General features: G+C 39.1%; 1 protein-coding gene across 1 annotated transcript in view; it reads left to right on the top strand.

The window, feature by feature from the left end:
- frmd3 (FERM domain containing 3) overlaps positions 1–13,340 on the top strand; it is a 66,044-nt gene extending 52,704 nt beyond the window's left edge. Inside the window, exons 15-16 of the mRNA XM_088433656.1 lie at positions 5,775–6,003; positions 6,876–13,340. Coding sequence (XP_088289782.1) covers positions 5,775–6,003; positions 6,876–7,344 — 698 coding nt within the window. The 3' untranslated portion in view covers positions 7,345–13,340. The remainder of the gene's footprint in view (positions 1–5,774; positions 6,004–6,875) is intronic.
- Positions 13,341–14,083: the final 743 nt, after the last annotated feature.

Raw genomic sequence — 14,083 nt, 5'->3', positions numbered from 1 at the left:
TCTATGTCAAGCTGGTCGACATCTTTTATTTAAGGACATTATTAACAGGTATACCAATGTACACACTGTTCATGTCTTTTTTGTTAATTTTGTTCATTAAACAGAAGACATGTGCCAAAAGAATGGATTCACTAAAGAATCAAGGTTCTCATTTGCTACAATTCAATATCAATTTAAAATGTTCCCAGCTCATCCATCCTTCCATCTGTCCAGCCGCTTACCCTCACAAGTGTCGCAGGCTTGCAGGTGCCTATGCCAGCTGACTTTGGGCAGTAGGCGGAGGATACTCTGAACAGGTTGCGAGCCAATTGCAGGACACACAGAGACAAACAAGCATTCACCCACCCAATCACACCTAAGGGAAATTTAGTATGTCCAATACACCTACAGTGCATGTCTTTGGAGTGTGGTAGGAAGCCGGAGTGCCCGGAGAGAACCCACACAGGCTCGGGGAGAACATGCAAACTCCACTCAGGAAGGCCGGAGCCAGGTGGATTTGAATTTGGGTCCTTGAACTGTGAAGCTGATGTGCTAACCACTGCTCCACGAGCCGCCTTCCCCAAATTTTAAATACATTTTATAAATTATAAAGATAAACAAACCAAATCTATCTATCTTTCGGCTTCTGTGTAACTACGTTTAACACATATTGCCAAATAAGGGGCAACATACATATCACATGCTAACGGTGTGTTGCCAAGACCAACTTCAAAACAAACACACCAAATAATTCATGGGTGCCACTGCTATGGCCGTCGTTGGCTTTTATCTTTAAGTTCATCTTCGTAATGGTGGTTGCCACCATGTAGCGTTACTCCTCACTACTCACGTCTCCATCGTCAACACTAAATAAATAAATAAATAAATAAATAAATAAACATCTCTGAGGATGCTAAGGAGCCATTGGTCATCTAGGCAGTCAATGTATGATACAAAACAACTCTCCAGCATTAGCGCTAGTTGCTACATAACTACATGTTGCCTTCAAATGCAGTTGGACATTTCAAACTCAGATAGAAAAGGTCCATCTATTAAACATTAAACATTAATGTGCAAATATATAAACATTGTGGGCTTTCTATCAATCTATAAAAGCTGAAATATATTGAAAAGAATGATAGGGGTGAAATTACTTTGAAATTTTACGTCATCACATTAAATGTCCCCTCAAGTCACTTATTATAGTTCATCGAATAACAGGCTTCCATCTTCCAGTCTGGTAGCTACAGTATGTCATTAAATCAAACTATAGAATAGAGTAGCAGTTGTGCTCCAAAAGTTTTTTTGTTTGTTTGTTACTTTGTTTTTTGTGCAAAAAGGTCATTTCCTTATGATTCAAACTTTAACAGATGATAAGAAAATCATGACACTTTGTCTCCAATTGTCATTCTCTCTTGCAAAGCAGATTGGAGTAGATCATGACGATTCTTTGCTCATCTATAGATTGGAGCAGAAATCATTGTCAAGCAAATTATTTTTAATCGAAAACTGTTTTGGATTGAAAATCGAATCGAAGATTCCCGCCCCTATTATTGAATACATACAACAATGCGATGTTGTACATTATGTTACATTAAAACATTAAAAAAGTCCAAAGAAGCCTGTCCACCCCCAGTACATAAAATAAATAAATAAATAAATAAATAAATAAATAATTTCCATGTAGTGGCTACAGAACTTACAAGTACTTTTTAATTTTTGGCACTCTTTTTTTTGTACCTGCAACTTGTGCTGCTTGTCAATGAATCTTGCATATGGCATCATTTGGAATTATGCTATGCTTATGTCAGAACAATGACAGACTATTGACTATTATGTTAATGTCAACTCTGCTTATCTCAGCAGGGCACTGAATTTATTTTTAAAAAATGATATTGTGTACATTCCCAGCATGTCAAAAGCCACAATAGTAAAACTATATATATATATATATATATATATATATATATATATATATATATATATATATATATATATATATATATATATATATATATATATATATATATATATATATATATATATTTAGGTTTAGGGTTAGGGTTATATGTTTTTTATATTTCAATAAAGGTTTGACTCTCAGATCTTTACCGTCCACAAACTATTTTTAGAGAATGTTAAATGACAGCAGTTGAAACCGGCTTCATGAGCAACTTCAGAAGCATTTCATTCTGCAGCCATGGAAGTGACATTAGTTATTTTGCATGTCATTTATTGTCCACGGTCCATTTATATGGTTGTATTTTACATTCCTCGTATTGAATTGCCTTATATTGTGCTGGCGTACCTAACTACTTACTGCACCGCACTGCACGCTTCCTGTGTAGCTGAAAGTGTCTGGTTTGCTATGACAACCAGTTGGTGGAAAGTGTAAACGCAGTCTATCATTCACACGCTTTCTGTTGGCATGCGCTTCGTACAGTATGTCATGGGTCTGTGAATGAGTGCAATTCAGAATGCGCAAGGTGTGTGTAAGTAGCTAACAATGCTATTTGATGCAATTTGCATGCATGAAAGTGACTCCTGTAGCTATTATTAATAATAGACTACTACAGGCTAAAATTTGAAGAAGACAATATTAGCTTGTCTCTAGAGTCATAACTCAAGTGGTGCCAATGAGTCATTCATGTGAGCGGAGGCCTCAAAACGTGCTGCTGTCTCTGAGTTTGTCAGTCATCAGTGGAGAGGAAAATGGACAAAGTTGCCTTCAAAAGTAATGTCTGTTTATAATTAGACAGCTCGATAACATTGCTAAGTTTCAGTTTACATATATCTTCCTCAACCTGAGAGCCATATATGTCGGCAATACATGAGGTTCACGGATTCCTTTCTGGAATGAAGGTGGATGGATTGTCTTTACAATTGCATTGCAATCACTCACTGGTGTCAATTGCATTCCTAAAATTAAATCTCTAAATCCTCCCAAGGAAACGTTTAGACTTTGCTTGTCTTCTTTCACTTCTTGTAGTCATTACACCTGAGTGTCCTTATTCCAAGCCTCAAGCCTTCCCCCACATCTTTTTAAGTCATGTCAATTATTTTTCCCAGGAGGAATGATAAATTGAAGCGATAATCAAGGCGATCTACTGTTTATTGAATCATAAATGTTGAGGCTAAAAGTTTAGACTTACATAAGACTTAAAACTTATATGACACGTAGAAATGTGTTCATCTGCGGATATAAGCTAACATGCAAACATTCCAGTTAGCAGTGGAAAAGTTATAATCTATTGCTGTTTTTGGGGGCCACAGTCATAGCAGGGACGGCCATACTTCCCTTCCTTCAGCTCGGAAACATTGAAATTGTCCCTCCAGTGAGTCCTAAGACCCAGAGGTCTCCTGGACATAGATGTGACAGAGGTGGGCACTTTGTGAGCCGGAAGTTGGGGGAGGTGACGGAAACTGGCAGGGTGGCGGAATTTGCAGAGGGACCTGCCGTCGTCTGATGGACCGCGGACCGACGATTACAATTTTTAGCGCGAAAAAAATGTCGGACTGACATTAGGAGGACGGGGCACTGACGCCTGACGAATGTCGGACCAGCAACCATCATCCCTATACCTGAAGGTCATGGTTTGGTAGAAAACATAGTAAAAAACAGCTTTATCTGTTGTGCAGAAACACATTTAATGGTATTTGAAATGAAATAACAGCTACAATCTGTTATTTTTAGAACAGTGTGATATCACTTAGTTGCTGCACAGTTGTGTGTATTGTGCATGTTCGTTCCAACTTTTTTTTTTTGTCTCAATTACTTTTAAACCTTGTAACAGGTCATTCAATTAGACCGCGCTTGTTTTAAATCCCACAAAAATGATCAGTAAACATTGCAGCTGATTGACGCTGCGGTTCGTAAATGAACATTAACATTTGAGTGAACTATGAAGCCCATTTGAACTCTGTTGCTTAACTAAAGCAGCAACCTACTAAAGCACATTTATTCAAGTGTGGAGATTTACTTCCACATTCCTTCTATGTACTGTACAGCATTGAAGAAGCTCTTATGTGAATGATGATTCACCCCCCAGACTGTATCATGTGGTCGCTCCACAATGCTGTATGCCACGTGACATATTTGGCTCAGTCGACCTCACTTGTTGCCTTTTGAATGCGCTGTTTCCTTTTTGTTGTTGGCATGTTCAAATAAAGGCACCCCTCTTTATTCTAAGTGAAAATGGGGCATTATTCCTTGTGTGTGCATGTATAAATATATCCAGCTGTCTTGGATACATCAAATTGGGGGGCGGATGTCAGCCCACTAATGTCCTGTGTCGTTTGACTCGGCTTGTCAACACCTTGCTAATCCATAGTTTATCTCTGGTTTCACAGACTCACGCACACATGCTGAAATACACATGCCCGCTTTTAGCTCAGAGGTCAAAATAAGATAGAAAGTACAGTCACCGTGACATTTTAGGGACTGTGTACTCAAGTGTGGACAGAGTGTGTATTTGCAAACTATGGTAACATTTTTGGTGCGATGCGATCAGACGTGGCGCACCCCCATTTTACAAGCGCGTGAGCGCCGTCATGTGGCTCAAATGCAGTATTTTTTAGTGACGTGGAAAAAAAGAAAAGATGCATTCAGATATTTGTTTTAAAATATGTATATTTGACTTATTCGGCACTAAAAGGTGTCACTAATGGTGTGGTGGAAGACTGGTCTGTCTTTCGTACAGGCATGGGCCCTGCCATTCAGTGACTGGCAATACAGGAGTTAGCAGGCTTACTGAATGAATACCCTAATAGCAGAATCATGGCAAACGCCCCCCCCCCCCCCCCCCCAAAAAAAAAAAAAAAATCATGGTGGGAAGCAAATGCGTCAATTTCCCATACTCATGTATTACGCTAAATACATTATGAAAACAGTATTATAAAATAAAACTTTTCTTCCATAATGCATCATCACCATCTTAAATTCCAGAAGTCAGTGTCATGTTGACTTCAACCCTTTTTAGTTCTCGGTTTAGTTCAGGTAGTTTGTTCTTTCATTGACAAAATCCCTAACATATACTGTATCCTCTGGATATTCCTGAGCCATTTAGATTCAAAATTTGGATTAAAAATTGATGGCTCCTTTAAAAAGTGATGATATCGGTCTTGAAAACAGAACATGACAAAAACTACCTGGTGAAAGCATTTGACACTGTTTTACTCTTCGGGAAAGATATTCCTTTTGCTGCTAATATATTTAGAAATGTGTTTTGAAGCATGCTTAATTTACAAAGCTTTCAATTTTACTTGAATGACAACTAACATGCAATCTGTCTACACACTTTTGGCAAATAGTTCAAATGTCCTGGGCAACTGTGATATGATTTTTCAGTGGACAGTCGGTTTTGTGGCCTAATTTGCTTTTCCTCAAACATTATATTGATCAGAATGCCATCTAAAAACTTCTGGTGGCATATTGAGTACACGTTAAGAAAAGTTTTGACTTGACTTCTGCTTAAAAAACAAAAAACCTAACAAACATTTACTTTTTGTAATTGTTACAAAGAAAAGAATAATCTGATTATTTTTAACTTTTTGGCCAATATTTTCATGCAGGTCATTTTTGAAAAAAAAAAAAAATCAAAATACACAACAGACTAATAAAAAACATGCAGGGGCCTGTAAGTGGCTCATGGGCCGCATTTGAGATACGCCTGTTGTATACAGTTGATAAAAATGGGTCACTAGACTAAAAGCAAATAAAAGATGATCATCTATGAAAGTATTCTCATGAATTGAACGTCAAAGCCACACTGTACTGCATTCATGTCACCCCATAGGCTCGGTCGCTGCAAAGGACTCGGCCGCATTGGCTCCAGATGTACCTTCAGCTGTTCCTGCAGACCATCAACAAAACTTGGATGGAGCAAATTGTGCATCAGACGTGCCCCCTCCTCGCCTTGTCATGGAAACTTCAAGTAGACGACCTCAGACGCCCAAAGTGGGAAGTGAAATAAATGAGGACGACCGGGCTGACGGAGAACGGACCATTTCAGAGCTTGCCTACAGGTTAGCCCGACCGTATAAGCGTTTGCGGATTATTTCTTTAGGACCAGCAGGTGGAGCTGATTACAGCTAACTTGGCGTGCTGGATGACTGACTCGGCGAGCGTACCTCCCGTCACCAAATTGTCTAGTGTGCAGGGGCTATGCAAGGAAAAATGCCCTCAGCTCACCATAATGTCCAGCGCAGCGGAACCCGATTTGACTTGCGTAGGCAAAAAAATTGAAGTGTGTCAGTTTTTATGCCAAGCTTGTGCACATGCACCTGACGACCAAAGGCCAGGAGTCACAGACAATATTTTCACCAAAACATCACAAGTGCTTTCAAGTAGCATAAACTCAAGCAATCTTTTACTGCACCACTTTGAAACAGGCCCGTGTGTGTCATTCCGTCAAAGCAGAGCAGAACTGAGTTTTCTTGAACCAGATTTTAGCCGTTTTTTTAACCACTGTAGTTTGAAAGTGTGATCTGTCAGCGGAAATCAAAGTGTTCATCCATTTTGTATAGCCGCTTATCCTACATGTGGTAAATTTCTTTAAAACCACACTCATTCCCGGATGTAATTTGCAGTACTTCTAAACATGTAATTTTATTTCTAAAAAATGGATATGGTGGAAACTGAGCCATGGTTAACCGAATCAATAAGGGGCTGGCTAATTCATAGTTTTGGTCACTTGGATCAATGGCCGAATGGACGGGCGGGCGGAAGGGTACACAGATGTGAAACGGACTGTACGCTCCTCTTTCCTGTAGAAGATGTCTAACGTCAGGCGCACTGAGAGTTTAGGTCTGCATCAAAGCACTTGGTTATGCGACATGGTCTATTCTTGTCCAGGACTGTTCATTTACTCAATGCGTTTCCGTGTGTCCCCGCTTAGCCCTTGCGCCAGCATGCTTCCCACCCCGGTGGACGATAGCCAAGGAGGCGTGGACCTGCTCTTTTCTTCTCCCATTCAGAGTCCCGCCAGGCTTCTAAGGGAGCTCCACGCCGACCCCGAGATCCAGCTCCAGCTGGAAGCAGAAAGGGAGCGCGACCGGGCCTTCGAGCGCACCCGGTCGGCAGCGAGAGGGGGCCACGTCAACGTCCTGAGCCTGTTGTCAAACAACGCCCGGCTAAACGCTTGCGTGCTGAGCGTGGCTCGACTGGTCGCCGCGTTCACCGGCGTCCTGCTGGTCACCGTGCCCACGCTGCTGATGTTGCTGGAGTCCGATCTGGACGTTTCTTTCCTGCATGAGATTCGCCAGACGCCAGAGTTTGAGCAGTTCCACTACGAGTACTACTGCCCTCTTCGCCGCTGGATTGTGTGCAAGTTCAGCATGGCCATGGAGAATCTGTGGTCCGACTGAACGTGGGATGAGAAAGCTCGGGGACTATGTGGCAAATAGAGCGAAGGCATCACTTCAGGGAAAAAAAACAGATGCCCAGAAGAATGTCTTTCTTAAAAGGATTCTCAGGCATGACGGGGAAAAAACAAAAAAAAGCAACAACACTCATTTGTGGTTACGAATTTGTAGGGCTGCACAATTAATTGAATTTCAATCGCGATCGCGATTAATTAAGACAAACCTCAGCGATATTAACATTTATAAAACCGGCTGCCTGTACATGTCAAATAAAGCACTTGGTTAAGACTTCATTAAGTAGCAAGCGAGCAAATCCCGCAGCAGCGGCGAGAAGGGCAGCAGCAAGGCCCGCTTTACAGTATGTTTGATGCGCCCGCTGTCCGAGCGGCTCCACATGTCAAATTATGACATTTTGGCAACAGCGCGGTGTTAGCGTGGCCAGATCTTCCGCAACGCATACCTTCTGGAATTTCTTTACCGCGCCGAAATCATGGCTAACGAGCTATTGCGTATGGAAGTTCGCCGGTACACACACCTGATTCGGCTAAAAAAAGACAACTGGGACCTAAATACCGTGAACAACTCCTGGTGAACACGCACACTGGGGAGAGACCCCCCCCCAAAAAAACAAAAAAACAAAAAAACAAAAAAAGCTTGGAAGACACTGAAATTGGCTTGCCAGTGCGTCGTGTGTTTTCATCTTTCAATTCCACCTTGAAAGCCTTTAGATTGCAATTTTTCCCACATGTTTGCATGACAGAAGCCTCCACTTTTTAATCACCCCAATATATTATTTGTCAGTGTGAAATGGCATTGAGTTTCTTACCCGATTCCTAATAAAGACCGTGCTCGCTGTCAATTGAGACCCATTTTGAAAAATAAAAAGAAATCCACAAAAATTTGAATATATTCGGTTTGAAATGACTGAAAATGACATTTTGACAATTTGCTTGGTTCTTGGTAGGCTTCATTTTTTTCATTGGTTTGCACTCAGCAAGTGCTAGCTGTGTTGCCCTCTGTGCCAAGATTTTGTCATGCCCTGAGTGAATTTATCTTAATTTTTTTCTACTGTATTATATATTTTAGTTTATTATTAATATTTGTAATTATCAAGCCTTGAAGCCTTGTTTATGTACTGCTTGTTTTAAAAAGAGGGGCAATAAATAAGTTTGACCAAACATGATGAATAATCATGATTAATAATTGTGATTTCAACATTGACCAAAATAATCATGATTATTATTTTGGACATAGTTGTGCAGCCCTACAAATTAGGTAAAGCGTGTGCACAAATGACTATTTTGTGGTCACAAATACGGTAAAATGTCCACATAAAATGTTAATATGTAACTATACGTATTATAACTTGGATATCTCTAAAAGAAAATTATCCCATAAGTCTATACTTTCTTGGGCCCACAACATAGTATGTGAAAAAATAATTGTGACCACAGATTAAGTGGAACATGCACAAAATGTTCATTAGTGCTCAAAAATTAGGTGTAAGGTGCACACCAAGTACTGACTTGGGATCATGCATTCAGCAAAACAGAAGTATGAAATACTGATGGGAATGTAATAGTCCTATGAAAATGTTTGTTGTCAGGTAAGCAAACGGAGCACAACTTGATTAGAAACTTCAACTGTACTTGGTTACATTACTTAACGTATTACAGTACTTGGATTCCATAATAAAGTGTTACTTTTTTACTGTATGCATACTGTATGTATACATTTGAAAGTTTCCCTCTTAAACCTACTGCTACCTTGCAGTCTCAATATAAGGTGCGCTCTAGTTGCTTGCCCAAAAGTCCAGGAATTACTTCATATTCAGATCAGGAATTTGTGAATTTGTGGATTCAAATTCTGGTCACACAAATTTAGATTTTGCTACCACAGATTAGCCGTTTGTACTTCTACATAGAAATGAGTCTTTTCCACGTTATACCTCATTTGTGGCCCCAAATCCCCATTTTGTGTGCACGTTCTACATGAGGTAAATTCTTCCCCTACCCCGTCATGTCCGGGTCTCCGTAGTCTTAATTTGTTATTCAATCTTGTACCCAGTCTTAATTACTGTTGCGTCTTGAGTCTTGACCAGAAGAACATCATAAGATGCGATCGCATGTTGAGACGTTTGTGGCCAAGGAAAGAGGACTAAAAGTGCCGGCAAAAGGCAGAGGAGAGGCACAAAAAGGAAAACAAATCAAGATGCTGACAAGCTGATGCAAAGACTTTTGTCTTGACGTTGGTTGTTGTTTTATAAATCTAGTTCAGAGTGCCCCAATTGGTCCCCTAGCATGTCAGTCATTAGAGAGTGGGCGGGATTTACGCCAAAACTTACCACACTCTCGGAAGACAGTAAAGTAAAACAAACAAAAAAGACATATTGGTACACAAGTTGTTTTTAAGCTTTTCTACCTTTCTACGTGATGCGGATATTTCAGGAATTTTTCAGTCAGAGGATCTGCTTTGATCTTATTTTGAAAAAAAAAAAAGTAAAAGTTTACAAAAGAAGAAAATAAAACAAGCAAATTTACCCAAGTTTATGGGAGCTGGAGACGTATTTTTTCACGACTCCTAGAGCACAAATCGACGTCAGAACGCATGATGTCATTTCGGTTACATAAGGGGATATTTTGTTTGTGCTGATACAACATGTCATGTCTTCACGTTACATGTATGGAGTGTTGGGATGCCGGAGAAAAGTGCAGAAGAGCAGAATGGTGTGTTTTTCCTGCCGGAACCGTTGGCAATAGAAGGGAAGAGATGGGCGGGGTTTAGTTTAAATGTGTGTCACGTTGGTGTCGTACGTTTCCTGTGCTGTGTATCGTATTGGGCGTTTATGGCTGTAGCTCTCTTCCGCAACACTGTGTCATAACCTACTGAGCGTCTCGTCATCCAAAGTGTTCGTTCTCAATCTTTCTCCGAGTAAAGTCGAAACCATAAACACGCGTGGCTCATGGTAGCTTTGATTTGGACTATCCAATCAGTTATTGTGATCAACTTCTCAGGAAATGGCATCAGCAGCTCCTGTCCTAATCAGTAACATGTGCTCTTCATGAAAAAGATCGCATCTGCAAGACACGCTTTATACCAAGCTGGAGCATAGTTCCCTCCTCCCTCCCTGTTCTCCGCTTATCTGTCTCGCCATGCTACAAAACATTTTTTTTAAGTGAGTGAGTTAAGCCGCTTTCATTGTCCAAGAAGTAGGCAGGCTGTGTTCACTCCCACAACGGTGCAAACGTCCCTTTCTGAAGGCGTGCTGCAAAATTGTACAAGTCGGGAAATTCCACCCATATGCACGGTTTGACTGCACTTTGCACGAGACTTGCACTGGGAAGGAAACTAGGGCCTATATTGTCATGGAAGAAACATTCTATTTTGTGCTACAAAATAGAAAACCAGCATAAAATAACTGTAGATATAGTTTAAATGAAAGAAATAGATCATGCTGAAAAAAAATAAAAAGTAAAAAAAAACCTTGCTAAACCATAGGAACCAAGAAAACCAAAAATAATGTTGTGGCATTTTGGGAGATGTAAGAAATGGATCATGTTAACAAACCTATTAAACCATATGCACAATTTTGGTTCGTACGGTTTAACAAGTTTTCCTGAATGATCACAACTTTCTTCGTAATTCTACAATGTTTTTATCTCCATTTCCTTTCACATTCAGAGCCACCTTTTCCAAACGATGTCAGTAAAGTATGTATTACTCTGCTTGAGCACAATACTTTAAGCTAGTCAAATAATCACTAGTGTAGGTGAGGTACAGATGACTTAGTGTGAGTGTGCTCAGGTATACACTCTTTCTCCATACATTGTGCAATACAGTACTGTGCAAAAAAGTCTATAATTAGCATTACGTGACAAGAATGCCAATCAGTCGATAGTAAACTTATTAAACTGCGAGTGGACAAGTTTGTGTCTTGTTTGGTTGTAGACTACTTTCTGGTTAACAAATGACAAAGAACAGACAGTCTGTGGAGGAGATGGACACTACGCTTGATGCCTAGATGTGTATTCTTATCCATGTACTCAACAGAAATGTTTTGCCCATGGAAATGCCCAACGAATCGTTCGAAGAAAAACAAATGTAAATGATAAGAAAAATTTTAGGAAGTCAACTTGGATTTTTGGATAAAAATGAACAATAAAATTACAAAAGACAAAATGTAATTCAATGATGCTTGTGGGTAAAATGTAGCAAAATGGAAGTTTCAAAACAAAGGGAAAATCCATTAGATGATAAAACAAAAATCTTGTTTTTAGGGGAAAAGTTATCCATAGGTCATGTTTTGCGAAAATACTATGGTGAAATTAAACTAATTAAACAAAATTCCTGATATCTAAATACAGTAGTTTAAACCTTGAATTCACCAAAAACATGTTACCATAACAATTTGTTTTCCTATGAAACAGAAACCATGAATTAATCAATTATCCATCCTGTATGGAATTCCTCGGGCCACAATCCAGATATTCGTCGTAATGCTAATGTACTTTTGCACAATGCTGTATATAATATGACGTGTATTCATTTTTAGCAAGACTGTAGCTGATCCACTCGAACTGTCATTCTTGTAAAGACATTCAGTTGATTTAAACAAGCACTCCTTTAACAGTCAGTACAAATGTTTCCTGCCTCCTACAAATATGCATAACTACGCGTGTGGGTCCAACCCTGCGTGCTTTATGCATACATAGAAAATATGCAGTGATAAAAGCATTTATTTTTCCTACTGAAGCAAGCAACAGAAGGGCCAAATTACTATGACATCATCATTATTGTCATGATATTTACCACTGACGTTACCATTTTCGAATTTCAAGATAATTCACTAATGGTGTCATCGATGTACAGCTCTTCATTTCTGTGCTAAACTGCGTATCACTTATTAGGAGCCTGAAAACCTGCATGTCCTCCTTTTGTAAATACGATGTTACTCAATGTGGAAAACTGAAAAGAAGATGAAATATGTCGCTTCTCTTTGTCTTGTTTTCTAGGCTTGGCTGTCTTGACCATCTTTAGAATGCAGGAGATTTGATCTGTTTTGACGAGAAAAGCAAAGAAAACAATTAGCATGAACTGAGACCCAAAATTAGCTCATTTAAGAATTATGTTTCAAATTTCACCTTAAACTATACAAAAACCTTCATAAAATTCTTACACTTTTGCCAGACTGAATGCCAAAGTTAACGGGCTAACGATGACGCATGCCAGCTTATTCCCTAAAATGACTTTCCCCACACGCTTGAAACAAACATGAAGAATTAGCCAAGTGAGATTAGCTTTGAGAATAATAGACAATTAAACATGGTGTAGCATTTCGCAAAGGCAAAGCTAACAATGCATGCGGGAAGGCACGATGTTTCTGCTCGTTATCATCAATCGCTTGTCTTTTTTAGATTAAGCTTTGAGAAATGTCTCAAAGAAGCATGGCGTAGCATTAACTTAGCTTGTAGCTTAGCATTTACGCTAACAAGGGGATTATCGCCTTTTTTGTTGCTCTTATTTTGAGTTGTATCAATTTAGAGTAGTAGGGCGACAGAGTTTTGATTTTTGTTGTGTTTTACGTGCAATCGACAAAATATGGCAAGTGAAATTCTTGATGTCATTATCCAAGGACAAGTATTTTAGATGATCATTATTAGGATCAAAATTTACAGCATTACGTTGAAGTACGATTATATATAATTAGGAGTGAAATATATTCTATTTGAACTCAGGTCTTTGTCATTATGGGCGGTGTTATGTTGGAAGGAAGCATTTAGGAATTGTGTGCGCATATACAGTAGCAGATTACTGAAGCGGGAGATTTTATTTTGAAAGGTAAATCCACCACTTCCCCCCCACAGCCCTCCTCTGGGACAACCAAGCCTTATGAACTTTGTGAAGTGAAACATTTGAATGTTTGTATGTCATTCTAAAAAAAAACTATGTTGATTTCTGTATATTGATACTGCCACAATAAAGCTCCCTAATGTAACATAGCCTATACAGTATGCTGTATCTTTATAGCACCAGAAGTTATTTTCAGACAGCACGTTTCTAAAATTGCACTAGCTTTCGTTGGAAAGTCACGAGACTTCAGCACAGCCAGGCTCAAACTCAATAAATCTGGTTGTTCTTTGCCTATGTTTTTTTTTTTTTGTTTGATTTTGCAAATCTTCATGTTGAACTGTGGCTAAATTGTTTAGTGGTCCATTTTTCACAAGCTCAAATGATGTATTTTTGATCAGGAATGCTTGCATTTCCAATTTGTTTAGGAGAAATTAGTAAATAACTAATGACTTCCAAAACGCCCCCTATAAATAGGAAATATGCTAATGCCCTCTCTATTTTCCTATTTGTGGGAGGGAACAGGACCAAATTGGTTCATTCAAAATCATTGTACATACATCGTTAATAATGAAAAAAAAACAGGGTTCAATCAGACACCGGTTCAACTCATTCATTTAAAATATCACAGGGGTTAGCCACTACATGGCATGTGTGAAATCCCACTCGTGAGAATAAATCATGGGTATAACCATTTTGAACTTATAGTGTGTGATGTGCAGACATACGGCAAAATCAACACAATCAAGACCGATTTCATTCATGCATAAGCTTGCATTGTCACAATTATTTAAATAATCCACATACACAATTCGAAAACATGCCATTTGTGTATATATATATATATATATATATATATATATATTTGCCCTGAAATCTGAATCTTAAAAAAAAC

The sequence above is a fragment of the Hippichthys cyanospilos genome, chromosome 1, assembly GCF_059441005.1.
Source record: "Hippichthys cyanospilos isolate Australia breed blue-spotted pipefish chromosome 1, RoL_Hcya_1.0, whole genome shotgun sequence".
In the NCBI taxonomy this organism is placed as follows: domain Eukaryota; kingdom Metazoa; phylum Chordata; class Actinopteri; order Syngnathiformes; family Syngnathidae; genus Hippichthys; species Hippichthys cyanospilos.
Note: the sequence above shows the minus strand (reverse complement) of the source record. Positions and strands in the feature narration are given on the sequence as shown.